The 21,174-nt window shown below is 34.0% G+C and overlaps 1 protein-coding gene across 1 annotated transcript; it reads left to right on the top strand.

The window, feature by feature from the left end:
- The first annotated feature begins 478 nt into the window (after positions 1–478).
- On the top strand, positions 479–20,454 carry LOC111516059 (uncharacterized). The gene is made up of 3 exons (XM_074173507.1): positions 479–689; positions 17,123–17,311; positions 19,927–20,454. The coding sequence occupies exons 1-3, from the start codon at positions 569–571 to the stop codon at positions 20,061–20,063; spliced, it is 447 nt and encodes a 148-aa protein (XP_074029608.1). The 5' UTR covers positions 479–568; the 3' UTR covers positions 20,064–20,454.
- The last annotated feature ends 720 nt before the right edge of the window (positions 20,455–21,174 follow it).

The raw sequence follows: 21,174 nt of genomic DNA, 5'->3' as shown, positions 1-21,174 counted from the left end.
AAGCGAAAGATGCCGAACGGCACAAGCAGTTTAGGAAACACATACGTCATAACCTCAATTGTCTTTGCGTGTACCGTGACAACTGTCGTTAATTTAATTTTTTTCCTTTTTTTTTCAATTTTTCAAGTGTTTAAAAAGTTATTTTGCCTTTTTGAGCAGAAACAAATGCAACAAATAAAAATCACGGAAATCTTTCCGGTCATTACAAATAGTAACCACTCTGTTTGACACATTAGATCATTATATTACCTTCATCAGACCCTCATTAACTTCATATCATCAGTAGTATTAAACATATTTTTTTCAGAAATAGAAGCGAGTTATTGTAAGACGCACACCGATCCTCGACAACTAATCCGTCCCCCCTCGTATCCGCCAATGCCGCCATCACCAACAGATCACAAAGAACCAGAGTCAACTCGCCGCGAAAAGTGGGGCCCCGGGCTAAAACTATAAAACTCGCTCTCGTTGAACCGTCTCTCCAGTTACTTCACTCACACTGTCACTTATCAAGGGGTCACACCCGATCAGCTCTTTAGAACTTTGAAATCCACATTTTTATAAAACAATGAAACGTTTCGTGGTTCTCGCTGTTGTTCTGGCTGTGGCCTTCGCTGAAGACAAGAAGCCTGAAGATGCAAGCGAAGTCAAAACGTACAGGAGGCTTATTCCCGCTGATGTACTCAGAGGTGAGTTTTTGTTGAGTGTTGGGGTGACTGTTTTTGGTTTGGAGTTGATTATATGGTGCATGATAAAGTGTCAATAAATCGGAAGAAGAACTGAGACTTTTCAGATTTGAATTTTTGGGTTATTTGACAAAGAATCACTCGTTGATTAACTTAAACTTTTTTTATTGGCGTTTTATGACAGTGATTTTCATAATGACCTTCAAGCACCAGCTCTTAAAGAGTATATTAGATTATCAGTCCGGAAGGTGTTACCTTTATAATACTTCATGGATACTTTATTGAAATGAATGAAGAACAATTTAGTCTAATTTCCACTAGTTATTTTAGTTTTACGACCGGTTTCGGGATTTCCCCATTTTCAAGTAGAAAAACTAACAAACACATTTGAAAGTTATTGATGGGATAAAACACGGAACCGGTCGTAAAAATAAAATAACTAGTGGAAATTGAACAATAGTTATTTATTATATAAGGGAAAGAAGTATTAGATTTTAACTCGAGGTTAAACAAGAACATAAAAATTTCACAAAAGAAAGTTAAATCCTTAACTACATTCAAAATTGAAAGATGAAGATCCGTTATTCGAAAAGTCACATATAGTTCATGAAATTTCCTACAACAATTGTGATAAGATATATATAGGACAAACAAAAATCAATTTAAAAACCCGCATAGCTCTCCATAAAAGTGATTGTAAAAATTTAAAATGAAATGTTTGTGCTCTAACACAACACGTTTTAGATAATGATCATTCAGTCGATTATACTAACATCAAAATTCTCCATTTCGAACCAGATTCAAATAAAAGACAATTTCTGGAGATGGCGGAAATCAAAATTGAAGAAGACAATATCAACAAAACGACAGACATTGACAATCTCAGCAAAATTTATTCATTTTTACTAACAAAACAAACCTGAATACATCCTGTAATATTTAAACAATACAAATCATCATGATAAACGACATTAAAAAAGTATAACAAAAAGTATTCCACATTATTCAATGTCAAAAATGTTATTCTCATGCTCAATATTTTTAAAAAAATTAAAATTCATAGAGTAATAATCCTCACATAGCACAGATATGTTACTGTTTTTTCCGTTATTATGTTTTATATCTATACTTATTATGTCCTTTTTTATATTACAGCCCTCGATAAATTTTCACGCGGAAAAAAGTAATTTTATAAAAAGTGACATTTTGTTACCTATCATTAAGGCATCAATTACACACATTTTATGACTAAATTAAATTACAAACCTTATTCGACAGTTTAAAATAATAGTACCAATTTTATTAAAATATATAAAAAAAATTATTAGGAGCCACTAGGTATATAGTTCTTTATTATTTTTTATTTACTAAAGATGGAAGAAACGTAAATTTCACAAGTGAACAACCTGAAGATTTACAATAGGAATCAGTAGACATAAGGTCAAATAAAATAATAATTACCAATGTTTGTTAGGCAAAATATACAGAAAATGATTTGTAAAGTTGGAAGAAGAGTAAATTTATGGATATTTTTCACTACTACTCTCCTGGCTAATACCACGAAGGGCGTTGGATTATATCCGAAAGGTGTCAATACAAGATTCTTCACTGAAGTTGTTCCTGCATATGCTGTTGGCTGCCGCAATAGATTTTCAATTATTGGAACACACTTGTAAACCGGTTTCAGGATGTTTGACCACTCGTCAGTCCAAGGTAGTGTCTATCATCAACATAAAGTCGATGATTTCCGATAATTGAAAATCGAATTCCTTCAGAGTATCATTCCTCGAACTAGGCTGAAGCGGCAACAAACAACAGATTTGTCATCGCTCCATCTGCCTGTGAACGAGGTAACCAACCGCATATCCGAAATTTGCCTAATTTCTCGTGAAAGGATATTTGATGGAAACGTCTTATGGCATATTTAGAAAACACAGTTTGATGTGAGATTTCCATTCGAAAGTTTACAAAACCACGAAAAATGTTTCGCTAGACAATAGTCTACAAAACCATAATTTGGAATGAGCTGCGTCAACTATAATTAACCTCTGCCGGTATTATGTGAAATGAAGTCACAAAATCGTCTTAGTTAGACCATTTATATTTCTGAAGCGACAGTACCAATTTTCATGATTTCTGATTTGTTGGATTACTCTCTCTGTCCGCAATAGCAATTGTGATTGTGCAAGCATTGATATAAGCTAAGAATCGCACGTTACAAGGCAGAAACTCGTTGATCCTTATCTCGTATAAGTTTCGAAATTTATCATTCATAGGGGGCCATCAGCTGGATGACGAAAAAGCAGATTTTGACAAAATCCAGAAAGAAGAAGAAATCGCATGAGAGGAGCGCCGTGTTTAGTGTTACCGTCTATTGTTTTCTCAATATATCTCATGGTTTGGCTTCGAAATACTATTTTATTATTGGAGAGTTGAATTCTGCTGATGATTCAGTTTACTTTTCATAATAAATAATCAATTACTATCAATAGTGAAAATTACCATAACCCAGCTAATGCCGCGCAGGAAGTTGAAGTAAAACTATCAAGCACCTGTGCAACGTCTTCCATTGTTGTTGGGTTCATGTTGAAATACAAATGAAGAGCTTCAATAAGCCGTTTCGTCTCTGGCTAGAAGCATCTTCAGTAACTTCATTCAGTAGGCGTGATAGTTTCTTTCTGTAGAACTGTGTACAAAGAAAAACAATATTTACCAATAAGCTTGTGTGTATAAATAGTATTGTCGTCGTGGCCATACCTTGGCCACGACGACAATCTCTAATTCATATCTGTATTTTGATCTTCATCTCATTATAATTAGAATGATGTCTCGGTTCTGCAGGATTACAAATTGAAATTTGGTTTTGTAACTGGGTTGTTTTTTCTTTAGTTGGAATGCTTTTTGACACAATTTACTGCTAAGCTAGTATGACACGACTTCCATCTTCACAAAGACAATGTAAAAAAAGTTAATGTTGCTCAGTTAATAGCTCAACAGATTTATCAATTCTAAATCAGTACAGAATCAGCTAAGTGAACATAACATATTTCTTTTCTCTCAACCAAATATCATCAATGATTAGATAAATTATAACTGATTGATTGCTAAATTGACACCGACACAGAGAATGCGGAATATCAACGGTCCATTACATAAAACTGAATCTACCTCTTCCTTGCATCTGCCTCTCATTATATTTCCCGATCTGTTTCGTAACAGTGTCTTTTATTAATAACAGTTCATTTCGAAAGTATCGCCTTGGAAATATTCATGAACGAGGAACAGATATCGTTTGAAAAATATACGCCTCTTCTTTCAGATTGTCATGAATTATGCAGAAGGAAGTTTGTTTTCTGGAAGTATATTTGAATAGTGATTTGAAAGGTAACATCTGGAACGAGTTATGTAACTTCAAACTTGGACGTTACAATGCTAGAAGGTTTCGCAAAAAAATAAGTTTTGGTGGGATTTCACTTCAAAAATTATTATACGAGATTCAATGAATAATATCCAATCTCACAATTTTGGAACTGCATTATTGTTCAGTGAATACTGAGGCTAATGATTATTTTTGAACTGACTGATACTTTTCAAAAAATAAAAATTTAATCGATCCCAGAAATGAATCGGCAATAGAGTGGTATTAACTCAAACAAAATCCATCAGAAATAACTACTTTCAAAAAATAATTGTACAATTTATGGATTTCTTGACCACTATGCATGGACATTTCTGATAGTCTGATCTTATAGTTCAATATCATTCAGATCAACGAGATTTTGGACACAAACATTAAAATTTTTTAGTGTGATGTTTTTCACGATCAATATTTTCATTTTGTTCCACTGTAGATTATATTATCAGTAAACGAGAGTTCTTGTAATGCAACCTCTTGGCTTTTCAAACCCCTACTCATATACAAACAGTTGAAAACTTTGTAAGAAAAAAGTGAGTGAAAATTAATGAAAACAAATTAATAACAAGGAGGATATGATCAAAATTTTCGTAGAGGTACTGACTAGAACAAAAAATTATTTGAAGCTTGGAGTGTTTCGTAATTTTCTACTTTCTTGTTCTCTAAAAACTCCGAAACAATTGTTCTCCACGCAGCTTTTTCAACATTACTTAATTTTTCATTGAACCGGTGATCACTTAGTAGTTTTATAATTTGTGGTCCAAAAAATATAACTTCCTTGAGCTTTGCATCACCTAATTTTGAAAAAACGCGTTTATAATATTCAAACGCATCACCTTTTTTGTCTAATGCTTTTACAAAATTATTCATTAATCTCAGTATAATGTGTAATGGAGGTAACAAAACGTTTTTAGGATTAACAAGAGGTATATTTTTCACGTTAGCTTGACCTGGAATATATTTATCTCTCGGAGGTCATTCTTTTACTTGATAATGACTCTGTGTTGCCCTACTGTTCCAAAGGCAAAGAAAACAGCAAAACTTCGTAAATCCGCCCTGAAGACCTAGTAATAGTCCTATGATTTTAGGTCAATATGCTACTTTTATAGCAGTCCCGTATTTCTGGTATTTTCTGGAAACTTCGAGTATCGAAGGTTCGAGAAGCGGCGTTACAAGTCTCATATACAGTGGAAGCAGATTCAAATACTAAGCAGAGCCGCTGTGTTGCCAGATTTCAAACAATTTTCTCAATTTAGGGAAAAAGCATATTTGGAATGTCGTGTTCATTAAATTTTTGTGAAGAAAATCATAACTGGAAAATCTCACGTGTTAATGAATTTTTACTATCATTTTCGCATTTAGGGACCAAAAATTAAGAAAGAACCGCCTTCGGCATTGCAGTCGTAAATTGGCTGTGAACTAGTGCTATTGAAACAATATAGATACTGAATATCATTCACAGAAAAAGCTCTCAAATATTCAACAAATATTCAAATATTCTTTAAAAAAAAAGGATTTTCTTGTAAATGTTTTTTTATTCTCTGGGTGTTCAACTTTGAAGATTCAAATATAAATGAATCTAGACCGACTTATAATATATTCAAGTGTTGAAAAATACTCTCTCGGAATTCTCATTTATGAATTTTGACTCATCAAATAAAATGGAAATAACTACAAAAATCATTAAAACTCTTGACACTAGAAGAGACATATATTTAGGGTCACAATGGAAGTTGTGAAAAACTTGGTTTCGAACGCTATATTTTCACCTTCATTTTTTAGAAAATCAGGAATCTTCAAACTAGGTTGGTCCATTTATGTCAATATTTAATGATTTTCCCTTCGGCTCGTATAATCAGGTGAATTTCCCTTATGGCTTGACTGAATAATTTTTAGATAGTGAGTAATGAATTAAACTGCTATCATAACCATCGCAATATGTTTTATTAGATTCAGTTTTTTACTGAATATCACTTGTGAATTTTACTGAAGTTATACCGTAATAATTTAAACATGTATAGTAAAAATAGCAAAGACAAGAGTTCGATGTCAGATAGATCAGGAGTGTATTGATTGTTTTGTGGTTTATGACCGATGTTTCACATAGGTCAAACCGAAAGAACATCCCAAGCACGTATGAAGGAACATAGACGGAAAGCGGTCAATCATGAATTCAAAATCCTCCGTCTCCATAGAAAGGTTTGAATATTGACCGTCTGGAAAGTATAGAAATCAATAACTACAAACAATATTGAATAAATGATCAAATTGAGTTGAATAACTCCTGATAACGTCACACTCTTTTTCACTAAATTGCTTTTTTGAGACCAATTTTTCAATCAATGAATCTACTTAGAGATTTTTTTTGCCAATATTATTTGAATCACGTACATATTTAATTTTGGAAATGAAAAATCCCATTCCGCCAGAATCGTCCTTCTCTTATGAATTGAAATTGTCCCTTTCAAGATGTTACATTAAGCCAAAGATTGTCCATATATTCCTGATACGCGAATTTGTGTCGATTTTAATCTTCTCTTTCAATAACAACAGTCGAACACTCATAATGGAGATATCGAAGAATGAGGTACGATATCTGTGCATACAGAGTGCATCGCATACTGAACTGAAAAAAATGTTTGAACGTTTTACTTTCGCTAACTTTTACTCGCCTTCAGAAGATTGAGGTTTCTACTGACCTACTTCCTCAACAAAATTGCGAAACTCGGAATTATTAATCGAAGGTAATAATGCACTTCTATACAATCAGGCATAAGCGCAGGTAGAACGGTGAGCTGCCACGATTTTTTGGATGTGTTATCCCTTTTGGAGAAAAGTTACCTGAAACCGAAGAGGAAAGAAGTATTCCACTGTAGTGTTACTGCATGAAAATCTAACTGGGTTAAAATCGAGTTTTGTCGATTAAGACAACAAAAACTTCAGTTGACGAAATAAAAAACGTTTTGAAAACTTTTGTCAACGAAATGTCCCATCGCCAGGCGGAAAGATCAAAAGGTTTTGGTGTTTTGTCTGTGTTTTTGTAAAGGGACTCCGTTGGGTGGAAACGGTTAGCGACAACAAGCAACTATTTAGATCACCATTTTGTTTTGGTGTGTTACTTTATGTGACATCCTAACTTTATTCGAAGTGTCAATCTCTGGTTGGTGTGAATTTCAATAATCTCCATTCAACATTCATTCCCAGGTCATCATTTATCGAATCTGCTATCATTTTATTCGTGCATTCAGAAACTTGAGTTTCCAACAACTTAACCATGCCACTCAGTCCCCTACGGCTCTGAGGAATGATTCTCTACAGACCCCTACGACTCTAAATAATTATTCTTCACAGTCCCTTATGCCTATGAGGAATATATCTGATAGACTAGAGCTTCGAAAACGATACACCAAAATATGTTCAATAGAATTATTGGACCCCACATAATCTATTCGTCTTCTTTTTGGCTTTTGCTCCATTCGCGAAAAAAATTCAAATATGAAAAAGCGCAGGCTGGAAAGAGCTATTGCGCTTGATAGTTTCAAAGCCTTTGACCATGTGTGGCATGGGGGTTTGCTGGTCAAACTCCAATGCTATGGCTTGTCGATTTATTTCTGTGTGTGGCTCTCCAGCTTTCTGAAAGAATGTTTTCTGCAAGTGGTCGTCGATGGATATCCCTCGTATGATTTTACCATCAAGGCTGATGTTCCCCAGGGATTCCCAGGGATCAACAGGCGACGTTCTATCTTATGTCACCCATACTTGGAATAACGCAATCGAGAAACATGGAAAGTCGAAAGCTGTTGCGTTTGATATTTCTAAGGCCTTTGACCGTGTGTGACACAAGGGTTTGCTGGCCAAACTTTGATGCTATGGCATGTCGAATCATTTTTGTGTATGGCTCTCCAGCTTCCTCAAAGAACGTTTCCTGCAAGTGGACGTATCCACTTGCAGGAAACGTATATCTCGAATATTGTTACCATCCATGCTGGTTTTCCTCATATTGTCCATATTGTCTCCAACCCTCCTTTTATTGTATATCAACGACTCATTGGAAAAAAACCGAGAATCCAATATACTCCTTTGCTGACGAGAGCACACTTGTCTCGCAATTTCTTTTGGATTCCAGGACATCGACCGCAGATGCACATCTTTACCTGCAGCAGAAGGTTGCATATCTTAATGAGGATCTACAGATCCATTGAAGGAAGGATGGAGATTTGTTTCTCTTTTATTGATATTTGACCATCTTCAGCTCTTGAACTTCAGTTGGTTCCTCAAATACTATTTCCCACAATTTATCATTGATGAATCTTGTTCGAATATTTTCAACTTCTAGCATAATTGTCTTTGAATACACCCATATTCCAGTACACAAGAAAAACCTGGATAAAATCTCAACTCGGGTGATGGTATCCAAGTATAAATCGATACTGAAATAACCTTGCGTCAATTTTCTGTGAAGAATTTGCTGTAGCAGAACCCAAACTTATAATGTACCAATTTTTTGAGCTGCGTTGATGAATTTATTGAGTGTCGAACTAACACAAACGATTTATTGTAATGCAACGTTTTGAACACTCAGACGACTGAATATACTACTAGGTTGTTATCGACTTCATAACTCTTAGTCCATATGAAACACAATTCAGATCCCCCTTGGAATATTTATGTTCGTATGGAAGAGTAAGAATTTCATGCTTGACTGTAGACCTAAACTCGACAAATAACGGGGAGTTAGTTTTTCAATTGCTGTTGAGAAACTGCCTGACTTTTCCATTTCTTGCCAGTCTACGAAATCACTGTAGGAAGTGTTTGTCTCATTCTTTCGGTTTTTATTTTGTTAGTCCATGAATTGCTGTAATCCAGTGCTTCATGTTTGCATAAAATATCATGAGATACCTTCATCATTCATTGGTCTCAAATACCTTCCAAATGAAGGGTGAGTATCTTCCTTTATAGTTTTCACTGATCTCTGCTTCGTTGAAGCACTTCTTTCAATAAGATTTTCTTGCAATATTTTTGAAGCATTCTTTATTTTTCATCGGCTTATCAGATCTAGTTACACATCTATGATTTAAGTTTCTACATAGTTGGTTTAGAACCATACATGGGGTTGCCAACCTATCTGTATACCAGATGTTTTACTAAACATGTTCTCACCCAAATTTAATTATATTTTCAATACAGACCAAGCCTTGATCATGTTTGTCACGAGAAACAATAGTATCTCAATGTCTTCTCCCTGGGAATAATTACACAGTATATCATCTGCTCGGACGAACGTTTATGTTGCTCAGAAATACTAGAAATACATTTGATTTTGATGACTAAGTAGTTACTTCTCCAGTCTAGACATTTCTTTCACGATAAAACATAAACTTGAATTACTCAAATCCTGCGAAATCATTCCTAGTTGTAATGACATTGATAGAAATAAAGACGTTCCTCGATGGATATTATAATGAAAAAATGATATCCCATTTCATGAGTGGATATCGTATGCGATTTGAATAAAAAAACTGTGGACGCCACTGCCTCAATAAAATGGGATCCTCTAACTGATTAATCAATAACGTTTCGATTTCCATTGTTATTGCATCGAATTGAGGATATTTAACAACTACAAATTGATATAATCACCTTCGAAAGTTGTTCCAATGGATAATAGATTCTGGATTTCGATTCGAGTGAAATGGTGAAAACAATTGAAAGTGGAACACTGACTTTCATGCAGCTGAGTTCAACTCTTTATACAAGGTGGTTTTTCAAACTGACATAAAAAAATAAAGTAATACAGCCACCTAATTCCTTTAGAGACTGATGTAAATGTTTCTTGAAGAACTCATAGACTTTGTAGTGAGGTACTGAGTATTGTTTTGAGTTTGATAGTACAAAATATCTCCTCCTTTCATTTGCAATTCTACATGTTCCATATCAGAAGAAAATAATCGTAAAACTTCACAATCTTTGGTTAAATCGTAATTTTCACATCTGTTTTTTAATTAAATATCTAGGCTAATTGAGGATAAGTAGACTGAAGAATAAAAATTGAACTTCGATTGCATAATAATCGAGAATACATTTCCTTAAAAAAATTAAAAAAACAGTCTTCAATTCGAAACTATGAGTCATAAATACTCTAGATACTCTAGATAATGATATGTTAAAGTTTGATTTGGACATATTTTTCTTTTGTTGTAGAGAAAATAACATAACTTTGTCACTTCTCTTGAAATCTAAAGCAAATGAACTTCAAAACGTTCACGCCAGTCTCTATATACCTACACAGTAGGTTTAATAGACTGACGCCTATCAAAAAACAACTACTCCCCTGGCTAATACCACGAAGGATAGCCCACTGACTAATAAGAAACTTCTCTTGAACTTGAAGAGTCTAACTAAACAATTAGCAATTTCAATTATTGATAATTAATGTCTTCATTACTGTAGGTCATTGATTTCTACTTTGATAACCTGAAATAAAGAAATCAGTTGATGCCATAAATTTGTTGTATACTCAATAAAATTAAAACTGGGTATGAAAGTAAAAGTGCAGACTAGGTGTGGTCAAATTCGCAGAGGCAAACCACTTACTTTCGACAAGAAACACGTTTGAAAATAAAAATACAAAAACAATTTACTGGTCCAGCTGTGTCTCATGTTGTTAAATTGTTGTTTCGATGAATATTGGGCGATTATACCAAGAATATGAATGATATTATGATATCACGAAAACAATAATGGGAACACCAAAGTGAAAGTATTGGTGATGATCGATTCTCAACAGTGCGAGTTGAAGAACTAGAAAGTAATTACCTTGTTGTCAAGGCATTTTTGCAAATAATGTATTTCATCGTTTGCATTTTCATCAGATCAGCGCTAAAAATCATTTCAAAATATCACCATATGCCTTGCTTCTGAGATTCACTTACTTGCTTGATATGCAACATCTGTGTGATTCATTGTTTTATAACAAAAAGAAAGTGAAAAGGAAAGTTATTGTCTTCTCAATTTTACACTCGCATGTCAATTTCCACTCCAATATGATGAACTATTTATTTCTTACGATAATAACTGTCATAATGCTCATCAATAATTGAATGTTGGTTACTTTATTTCGTTTCGTAGACCATCATTTGAATAACTAAAGTACGATCCGGAAAAAATCATGAGTTTGATGTAAAATCCATCTAGTTCAGCGAGTTTACCTTGTGGAAGTAGATCCAAGCAAGTAATACTTCAACAATAACCTCTCGATTAATCTCTTTTATTGCAATGAATCCATAATAAAGTACTTTATTTTTGAGTAAATACAGTAAGTACTTCATGAATGGGAGAACAGAACAATTGGAATTAATCCTTCAGGAACAACAAACTCGTCGTTTAAAGAAATTAGTTAAAAGCTCGATGGAGTCGAATCAGGAGAAATTTAAGGTCAAAGAAGGAAAATAGTCACATCCAATCATTTGGTTGTATACAATTCAAACTGATTGCAGTTAACTTTCGATATCCTACTGAAAATTCTGACCAGGAGAGTCGGAAGAATTTTTTTTCAGTCTGATTTGGATTAATATTTCTTTCCAGAAGAGTTTGATAAAATCAAATGAATATTGATTTGCGTTTGATAATTATTATTAGGTATGGGAGTTTTAATTGCAATCTCTTTTTTCTGCTGCCTCATTTTGGAAGAAATGAAAGAAGTATATTTAATTTTTGCGATTCGATTTGATAGTTATTTTAAATTCATATACAGTCTTAGTAAAATTCAACAGAAGCAAGTTTAATTTTAATTTGCGGTTTCAATATATCACAATGACGTTTAATGATGATGATTTTTGTAAAGTATATAAGTTTTGGTACTGAGTTCTACTTATTCTGGAAAAAATGAAAGAAGCACTTCTAGGAAAGAAATTTTTCAGATTTCTATTTCTCCATATCCATTCAAAAACTAATGCCTATTGAAAATATACCCCTTTCGATTTGGTTTTTCAGGTATTTTGAACTCAGTCTTAGCAAAATTAACCATTAGCTGGTCAAATGATGATTATTTTTATATGAATTTTCATTTCAACCTCCTTGTTTTTCACTGAGTCTGCCCTATTTTGAAGGAATGAGAAGGACTATTTTCAATTTAGACGATTTTGCTTTATAGTTAATTTGAATTTCTGATAATTTATGATAAAATTCAATGAAAACAAATAAAATTTAATATATTACATTAATGTGTAATAATTACAATTCCCATCTAGTTTGCCTTGAGTATGTTTTATGCATAAATGAATTGGAAGTACTTTTAATTTAAGTGATTTCCATTTAGTCTTTGAAAAGTGTAAAAAAAATGAATATTAATTTACGTTTCGAGTATATCATACTGTTGTTTGATGATGAGGCCTTAGTTAAAATTGATTAAAAGTACTTCTAGTCCAGCTGATTTTGCATTATTCCCATTATGATTTAGATTAATATTTGTTCCCAGCAAAATGTTATATAAACAAGTTACATGTTTTGTGGTTTCAGTATGTAATTGATGATGATTATTATAAAATGTGAGTTTTGATTTCAATCTGAGGGCAAATAATCCTTCTGTCATTTTCTACATTTCCGCTATGCAACATCGATTAATTTTCAAACCCAGGTGAGCAACTCTAACTTTATAATTATGAGGTATATCAGGGTTGCCTTGCTGAATTTATGTCACATAAAGCTCATGAATCACTGCGATATCTATCAAGTGCCCCAATTATCCCATTGTCTTTGCGACGTTTTTTATGAAATTATGGAAATTGACGTAATTACGTAAACATATCAAGGTTGAGACAATCGCAAATGCAGTTGGTGTTACATAAGTGTGATCTAATTTGAGTCGAATACAAGGGCTGGCCAGAAACTGTGTATTTTTGAGAGTTTCAAATTTTTTCCAGTTAACTCAAAACATTTTCACTTTTCTTAATTGTTTTAGTGAAAGCATTGATTATCAGGAGATGTAGTTGCAATTTCTGGAAATCTACAACTTCAGGTGGTCAAAAACAATAAGAAAGTCAGTGTTGTTTTATATAATAATGATAATAATAATATTGATGAACATCTTTATTACTACAACCACACAAAAAAAACAATATTAAGTTCTAACTACTTATACAAAGTGATAGTAAATAACTGCTTAATCGTTCTTTGGATAATACTAGCGACTCAACTTGGCTTAGCACGGATAGCATGTATACATTCGTTTTGTCAAAATGCCACACCAGCTAGTAATTGATGGAATAACTTTTGATAAAATTCACCTAAAAAAATAAGTTGACAAGTACGTACCTTCCCCTGAAGATTACACACAAAACTCAACTTCAACATCAAAAGTGATTCACTTGAAAGAAAACCAACGCAATTGCAATCTTTCTTCATCGCGCATATCGCATCGATTTGGGAGGCTGCTTGAATTCATTTTGTCGTGCGATAGTTTCAATTTCGCAATAACTGTAATTGTAATGGCATAAAATGCTTGAAGTGACTAGTGTATTTATTCTGATGAGGAAAATTAATATTGCAGTACATTACATTTCATTGATAGACCTGAGAAAATCTGTAGAAAATAGTTTTATTATGACTCATAAAGGTGGGAAGTGTTTTCTATGGAAACTCGTCTACATTTCGATCGGATAACATCGTCATATTTCAACCAATTAACACAAATTATACATACAAACCTTCCTCTCGATTCAGTCCGTTCATTGGTGAAAACTTTGAGGAAATCCTTTTGGTTCTTTTGATGGTTCATCATTTAGACAGACAGACGCATCTTTCATTAATACAGTTTTTTTTTTAATTTTGTTCGTATTTTGGGAAAAGTTATTTCTATATGGTACTATTATTATTATTACTAGTATTCACCATGGTTTACCTGATGGAATGAAACAAATATACACCTTTTCACAATTAAGACCTTTCTTTCTTATTACTGTCTGTTTCTCTATTCATTCAGAAATAACATGAATAATAGTAAACCCTGCGTCCGACACGTAGGGTGTGACATACCCCAGCCGTAGAAAATTCCATATAACTTTTCGGAATTGGCACCTCAGCGTCGGATATATTTAGCAGCTTCCGCATATAGTCTCCACTCTCATATTCACATCTCAAATCAGTTGTCGTTTGACGTATGTATGAATCAGACCTGTTATAAAGCGACTGGGGTGCACGAAACCCCAGTCTTCATATGCCAAGAAGTTCAAGGCAACCATTTCGAGCATCTTCTGAACTGACCTCAAACTCATTACGTCATATTATGTAGTTAAATGTCAATGTATTCAGGCAATTATTAAAAGTTCCACCATTTTGTAGTAGTTGAAGATATTGACATTATATTCTGGGGTTGTGAAGCCTTTGTTAGGAGCTTGTGAAAGATTTGTCACAAGAACCCCCTTTCCATTTAATTTTTTTCTCACAGATGGCGCATAGTCGCCACCTTGAAAATTCCATTTGTCAATTTCACTTCAGAATAAAGTATTCATGCATTTATTTCATTATCCCAAATTTCAATTTATTGAGTTGCGCCGTTCAAAAAATAAAAGGGAGGACATTGAGAAAAGCGCTGTATATTAAACGTTTATATATTTTCTATGAAAAATATATCAATCAGCTAGCTCCAAAAAATATAGGATCTAATTTTCTGAATCACTTTGCAATCTCGCCTCGTATGTGTGCTGCAATAGCAGTATCATTTACATTTCCTTCATCCTTCACATGTTGTTTGAAAGTCATCACGGTAAATGAGATCACCTCAATCGACATTATACCTCGTCATATGGTGTGGTTTAATATATAAATACAAGTGTAACAAGTTTTACTAACAGATCCCAAATACTCCGGTTAGGTGAATGATCGCGAAAATAATGAATATGTAACTGAACTTTTTCAGTCAATAGTGTCGGATGTAACAAATGAAATATTCCCTGTCATTGCTATTGTTGAAATCCTGAAACTTTGGACTGTATCCGCTTTTATAAAGCTCAGCCATAGGAAATGGTGAATAACAGAAAAACAGTATGTGCTATGATGCGAAGCTGTCCATTGTCGAACCCGACAAAGGGTCGAAATTTTATTATCTCTTGAAAAGTTATGAGGGGTATTGAAAAGTATCTGTTATATTTAATAAAACTAGCATTATCAATAGCATCACAGTAAGTTTTCTATCAATTTTAATAAAAATGTCTCTCGATATTTTCATATATTTTTTTTTAAATAAAGAAAAAATATTTACTTTCTAGTTCACAAAACTATTTAATAAGTATGAATAATATACTTCTAGCTGGTTAATAAATGTATGAATCTTCTGTGGCATCTTCAGAGCAGAAACATCATAAAGAATTTATCCTAAGTGAGGTAATGAACAATAGAACAATGAACAAATTATTGTAATGAAATACAAATCAATAAAAAGTTCGATTTTCCTACCCAAATGAGCGATTACGAATTCCTGATGTTTCTGTGGCATCACAAAAAATTAACTATATTTCAAACGAAAAGTAACTTTCTGAGAGTGGAAACTATATCTGCATTCCCTCCAGAAAACAACAAAACTATTTTATGCCACATTGAAATTTGCGGGGTAATACATGTTGTGATTGGTTTTGAAAGAAACCTTGATTTCCGAAAGAAATGGATGATGAAAACCGCTTTTGAAACTGAGATATAATCCACCTATCATAGCCATTGAACTTCAACACCTTTCCTGATATTTCACCGACTGAATATTTATTGGGTCAATGTTGAAATTGAACAGGATTTTTCTCAGAATCATGTACAACTTCTTATAGTAGCACCTACACAGTTCAATGATTTTTGAATGTAAGATGACTCTACTAACAGTATCGTGACTATTGATAACATCTCAGAAAGTGTAATATTCGATCAAATTGAGACTACCTCCAGAAAGATGAATGTCTCTGAACCGGATATAATAATAATGTCAGTTCAGACAGTTCCACTTTCTGCTTCAATAAGTTTGTTGGGGGTTAAAATGGACAACAATATGTCTTGGCCCAATCATGTCGCTGGAATTGCAAATGCTACTTCCAAAAAGCTTGGAACATTGTTCCGAACCAGAAAACTGTACACACTTCAGCAAATGTTGATGCTTCATAAAGCTCAGATCAGACTTCCTTTGTTCTCATGTATGGAGCTCCGCCCCTAAACATACCCGGAAGTTGCTGGATTCCATCCAGAAAGCCATCCGCCTGATTGGAGACCTTGATAATCTGGAACATCGAAGAAAGGTTGGAAATTTGTCTCTCTTCTAGTTTTTGGGACAATCCATACCATGAAATTATGAAACAACAAAAATTATTTGGCACTCCGGGACGACTTCATTTATTCCAGTGGCGCATTTGCTTTTTCAGCTGCAGGAAAATCCGGAAAAACCTGCAGCATCACATCATCTGAAGATCTTGATCTGCCAATGTTCTCTCTTTCATAAAACAAAGTGTCTCTATAGGGTGTCTTTATAGGCTCCAATAAATTCAAGACATCGCCAGAACACTTAGTGAAACAACTATCATCAAACTTAAACCAATCCGTTTCACCTTTGACCAATGCGTAATAATAACCTGATTCAATGCCAGAACCAAAGTGAACAATCACTGCATGAAGATTTTAATAGTGGTCTGCTAGACTGAAGTGTTCATCTATTTCGAACCTTCGTAAGAATTTGGTGCTTCCGTTAGAGGTTGAGCCATGTTTGAAGATCATCAGTGTTATTATCAGATTGACTGGCGCCTCAGCTATACTTGTTGCCTCATAATAGTCAGTCAGTTTGGCGCATATTTGGCACTACAGTTGATCATCACCTGTTAAAAGTTCCATTTTCAGATGATTTAACAATAAGCTTTGCACGGACTTGTTATCAGCCATATTGGAAAACGCTAGTTGAAGTTTTTTGATTATCATGGTCATCATGGTTGTTTTTTGTTCCGTATCGTGAAATATTCTGAATCAGAGCAATTGAAACATAAAACTTTCATTTCAGATTTCCCTGGAGCATGCTTTGCCTCAACAAGATGCGCAACTGTAGAACCTGGTAAAACTTGGGAACTCCAACCATTCTGTGGTCGCTCAACCTGCGTGTTGTCTGAAGACAAAGTACCACGTCTGTTGGAACTCGTCGAAGACTGTGGTCCTCTCCCATTGGCCAACCCCAAATGCCAATTGGACGAAGGTTTGTATTTCCTCTCATGAAGGATGTTTGCCTAACCTATTTTTTCATTATTTATAAACATCGAAACAATGCTGAACTCTTTCAAATCAAAAATAGGAGATGTTTTTCTCGAAACGTTTCGAGTGATAATAAACTATATCACATTTGAAGTGGATCTTGAATTTAGGAAAGCGTTAGTCACCTCCTGAGATCAGTTTATACTGTTGAAGCAGTTAATCCATATACAGATTGACATCTCAATGTTGAACAGGTTGGAGCCTGGCTCTAAACGAGACACAACTGATTCATTATTGAAGATATGAAGGTCCTCAAACATCCGTACGGCCCTTCACGGGTGGTGTGATTGGGTGAAGAGATTGTTCATCTATAAACGGAGGATATGAGGGCCTCATTTGACAGAGTTTGGGGCCTTTTATATTAGGAGTGGTCGTCTACAGCGTAATCTATAGCTTCCCTAGTAAACGGATTATCGTGAGTTTCCTCACTATCGAGAACTCATCGATTCCTTGACTGAATGGAAGGCAGCTGCAAATCTCTGCAGATGGTGTCATTCCGTACTAATCACGGAGATTTCACGATCATTCGTAGTAACTTATTCTGCAATCTCCTAAAAATGGAGAGATTTCTAGTAGCCGCTTGTCCTCAGTATTGAACATCGTGTTGTGAATCGTGACTTTATTCTTTAGGATTCATTTAGATCTACTATTGGTCAGAGGGTACAGACTTCTGATCCGTCCCTCAATCATTGCCTTCACGCATTCAACGTGCGCGGTTCAGCTGAGTTTACAGTACTCTACACGCGCTTGCTAGTTGATAGCCGAAGGAGATATCGTTCTTCCCATGGTGATTGCCTGACTCTTGTCCGGGTTCACTCAGATCTTCTATTCGAGGTACCAGCACTTGCGGTCATCCAATGCACGTTACATATAAACGATCCCGAGGTCACGACCCATGGAAGACGAGAGGAGAGTCGTATTATCAGCGTACAGACAGACAGGGAGCCCTCTACTCCAACCTGAAACTGATCCACATAGAAAATCTTACGTTCGTATACTGAAAAACTGTAATAAGAGAATCATTGATCAATTTTGAGATATTCAACTATTGGTCATTTTTGGATCCTGTGAATCAGAGTAGAATTCAATATATCCAAAACTCTTACTAGTTTCATATCGGGAATCCGTTAGGTCGACCATTTGACAAACGTTTTGATAATTATCATTGGGCTTCCATGTCATTAGAATGAGATTATAACTCTTGCAATATCATTTACATAATACTGAACTCAAAAACTCCTCCAACGTTTAACTGATCCACTGATAATCTATTCATCTTCAGTCATTCTTCAGCTTTTTTTGAACAGCCCTTTTCATATCAAGCTACTCATTATCATAATACTATAACAAAATTTTGCTACATTATTCAAAACCCACCTTCAGAAAAACGAAGAATATGGTAGCTCGATAAATTCGTGATCCAGTGTTTCCAGTGTTTTTCTTTTTTCGTACTACATTGTTTCTATAAGTACTTTCCTCAGTACTATTTTTGGTATTCATTCGGTTGAGTCTGTGAGTAGCTTTAGCTGAATATTGACTGAAATGTAATATTGTGCTTCGAAATGGAGTCCATATTATTTTTGTCAATATTAACTATAAACTTGTTGCTTCACCATCAGTGATATCAAGAATAATAAATGAAGTTATTGTGGGTTCACAGGGAATACTCAATTATTTCAAGTTTCAGCAGAATATTGTGATGAAATTCTTTCTAATTCTGATGGTAGTTAATTGTAGCTTTCATTATTCTAAACAATTAGGTTATGTCAAACAGAATATTCGCTATTTTCAAGTCAGAACTTTTATTTTTCAATTTTACAAAAATAGTAATTATTGGATTTTGAGTTTTGTGAGCAATTGCTACATTTGGATCCTGTTTCAACTTAATTATTGATTCTTTCATATACGAAATTGCTCTATGTTTTTTCAAAAGTACAACATGGGCTGAACATTTTTGAGCCAAACACAGACAGCAAACCAACTAAACGTTAATTTGCTTCATCAAAACGATAAACAGTACCACAACTCAATGAAAAATATGGCAAAATTGTATGAAATGGGTGTCGAATTGCTCCTGCAGCTATATTCTATATTCGTTACTATATTCGCCAGATTTGTCTCCCAGCGACTACTTTGAATAAACTGTCAATTACATCATTAATTAGAAACAGGTTACTCCAAATCCCATTATTGAAGATATTCAACTCGGAAAAATATTTTTAATATGGTTTTTTATGAGTTGTCAGTAGGAAATTGTATAGATCTGTATCCTCCAAAAGTCGATGGCAAATGTTACATATCTTGCTTTTCAAACCCAATATTGAATGTATTTTTGTTTTCATGACGGGTGTGAATATTATGATGCATACATCTCCCAGAACAGTTGATTGTACGAATTTGATTGGAAAATGCTTTTGTTTTTCTCATGACTCTAGTGTCTAATTGAATACTGATTTGTGAATACGCCTCATTACAATTCCAACCAAATTCAATTTCTAAAATACATACCAGTTATTCTACATATTTGTGTCGTTTTCTAATTTATAACCATTTTTTCAGAGAAAACCAACAAAACTGCACCATTCCCAGGCTGTTGTCCTATCTTCAAATGTGAGGATGGAGCCAAATTGGAATATCCTGAAATTCCCACAGTAGCTCCAGTACCAGAAGATGCTCCTAGCACCCCCAAGGCTTAAAAACTGAAGTCACTGAAGTAATTCTCAACTTTAGTTTCATTTTCAACTTTTTCTCCAATCTATTTCTGTTTGTTTCATTTCACAAAAAAAGTACAGTAGAAAAATAAAAAAATATTTATTATTTCTTTTGTTTTTACAGTGTTTTCTTCAATCTCTTCTTTTTCATTCTCTCTTGTTCTTTTTTGTACCTTTCTTTTCTCTTCTGAAAAATATTATCAAATCAAATTGATCTGAAACATATTTGATTTAGGAATAATTGTGATATGCAGCACATTATATTCATGTTGGAATTTTTGGCCTGATTATCCGCTGAATAGTTTTTGCATTACATATTCGATTGATTTTTGTAATCCGTGTTTTGGTAATAAATTTAATTTATTAAATTCAACAATGAGCTGTTTTATTTTTCGAGATATAATAACTTGGTTCATAAAATTGAAATTTATTGATTTATAACACTTACAAATTTTCATGTAGGTTAAAAACGTAGAACATTTTTCAATGTAGAATTAGAATTAGATTTTCATGTAGCCATATTGATTCAAAATGTAGAACATATTTCTTCAAAAAATAGTATACATTCAATATTGGTCATGAACTAGTATTGATCGTAAAAATGGTAGGTGACTGAATCTTGTCAAAAGCTCAGATAAAGTATAGTTTTCCAAACGAGTACCAATGTAATTGAAAAAAGCTGAAAAGTGTACAAATTTCACAGCTGCCGGACTATTAGTTTGTTGGATAGAACATTTTAAATGAAACAACAAGTGTTAGTTTGAAGAAAATGAATTGAAAGGAATTTCGTGCTTTTGGCAAAAAAAAAACTGCTGAAGCCAACGCTTGGCGTGATGAAAATTATTCGAACTTTGACCCAGGAAAATCAACCGTCCTAAAGTGGTTTGCTGAGTTTCAACAAGGTGAAATAAGCACCAAGAAGGATGAACGCAGTGGAAGCCCCAAAGAGGCCATTACTCAAATTAATTTTGGATGACCGCAAAGTGAAGTTGATCGAGATAGCTGAAGCTCTAAAGATATCAAAAAACCTATTGGTCACATCCTGCATGAATATTTGGGTATGCGAAAGCTTTGTTTGAAGTGGATGCCGCGCGAG

Source organism: Leptinotarsa decemlineata, unplaced genomic scaffold (genome assembly GCF_025532065.1).
Source record: "Leptinotarsa decemlineata unplaced genomic scaffold, Ldec_3_MD MMD2_tig00000251_RagTag_RagTag, whole genome shotgun sequence".
Classification (NCBI taxonomy): Eukaryota; Metazoa; Arthropoda; class Insecta; order Coleoptera; family Chrysomelidae; genus Leptinotarsa; species Leptinotarsa decemlineata.
Note: the sequence above shows the minus strand (reverse complement) of the source record. Positions and strands in the feature narration are given on the sequence as shown.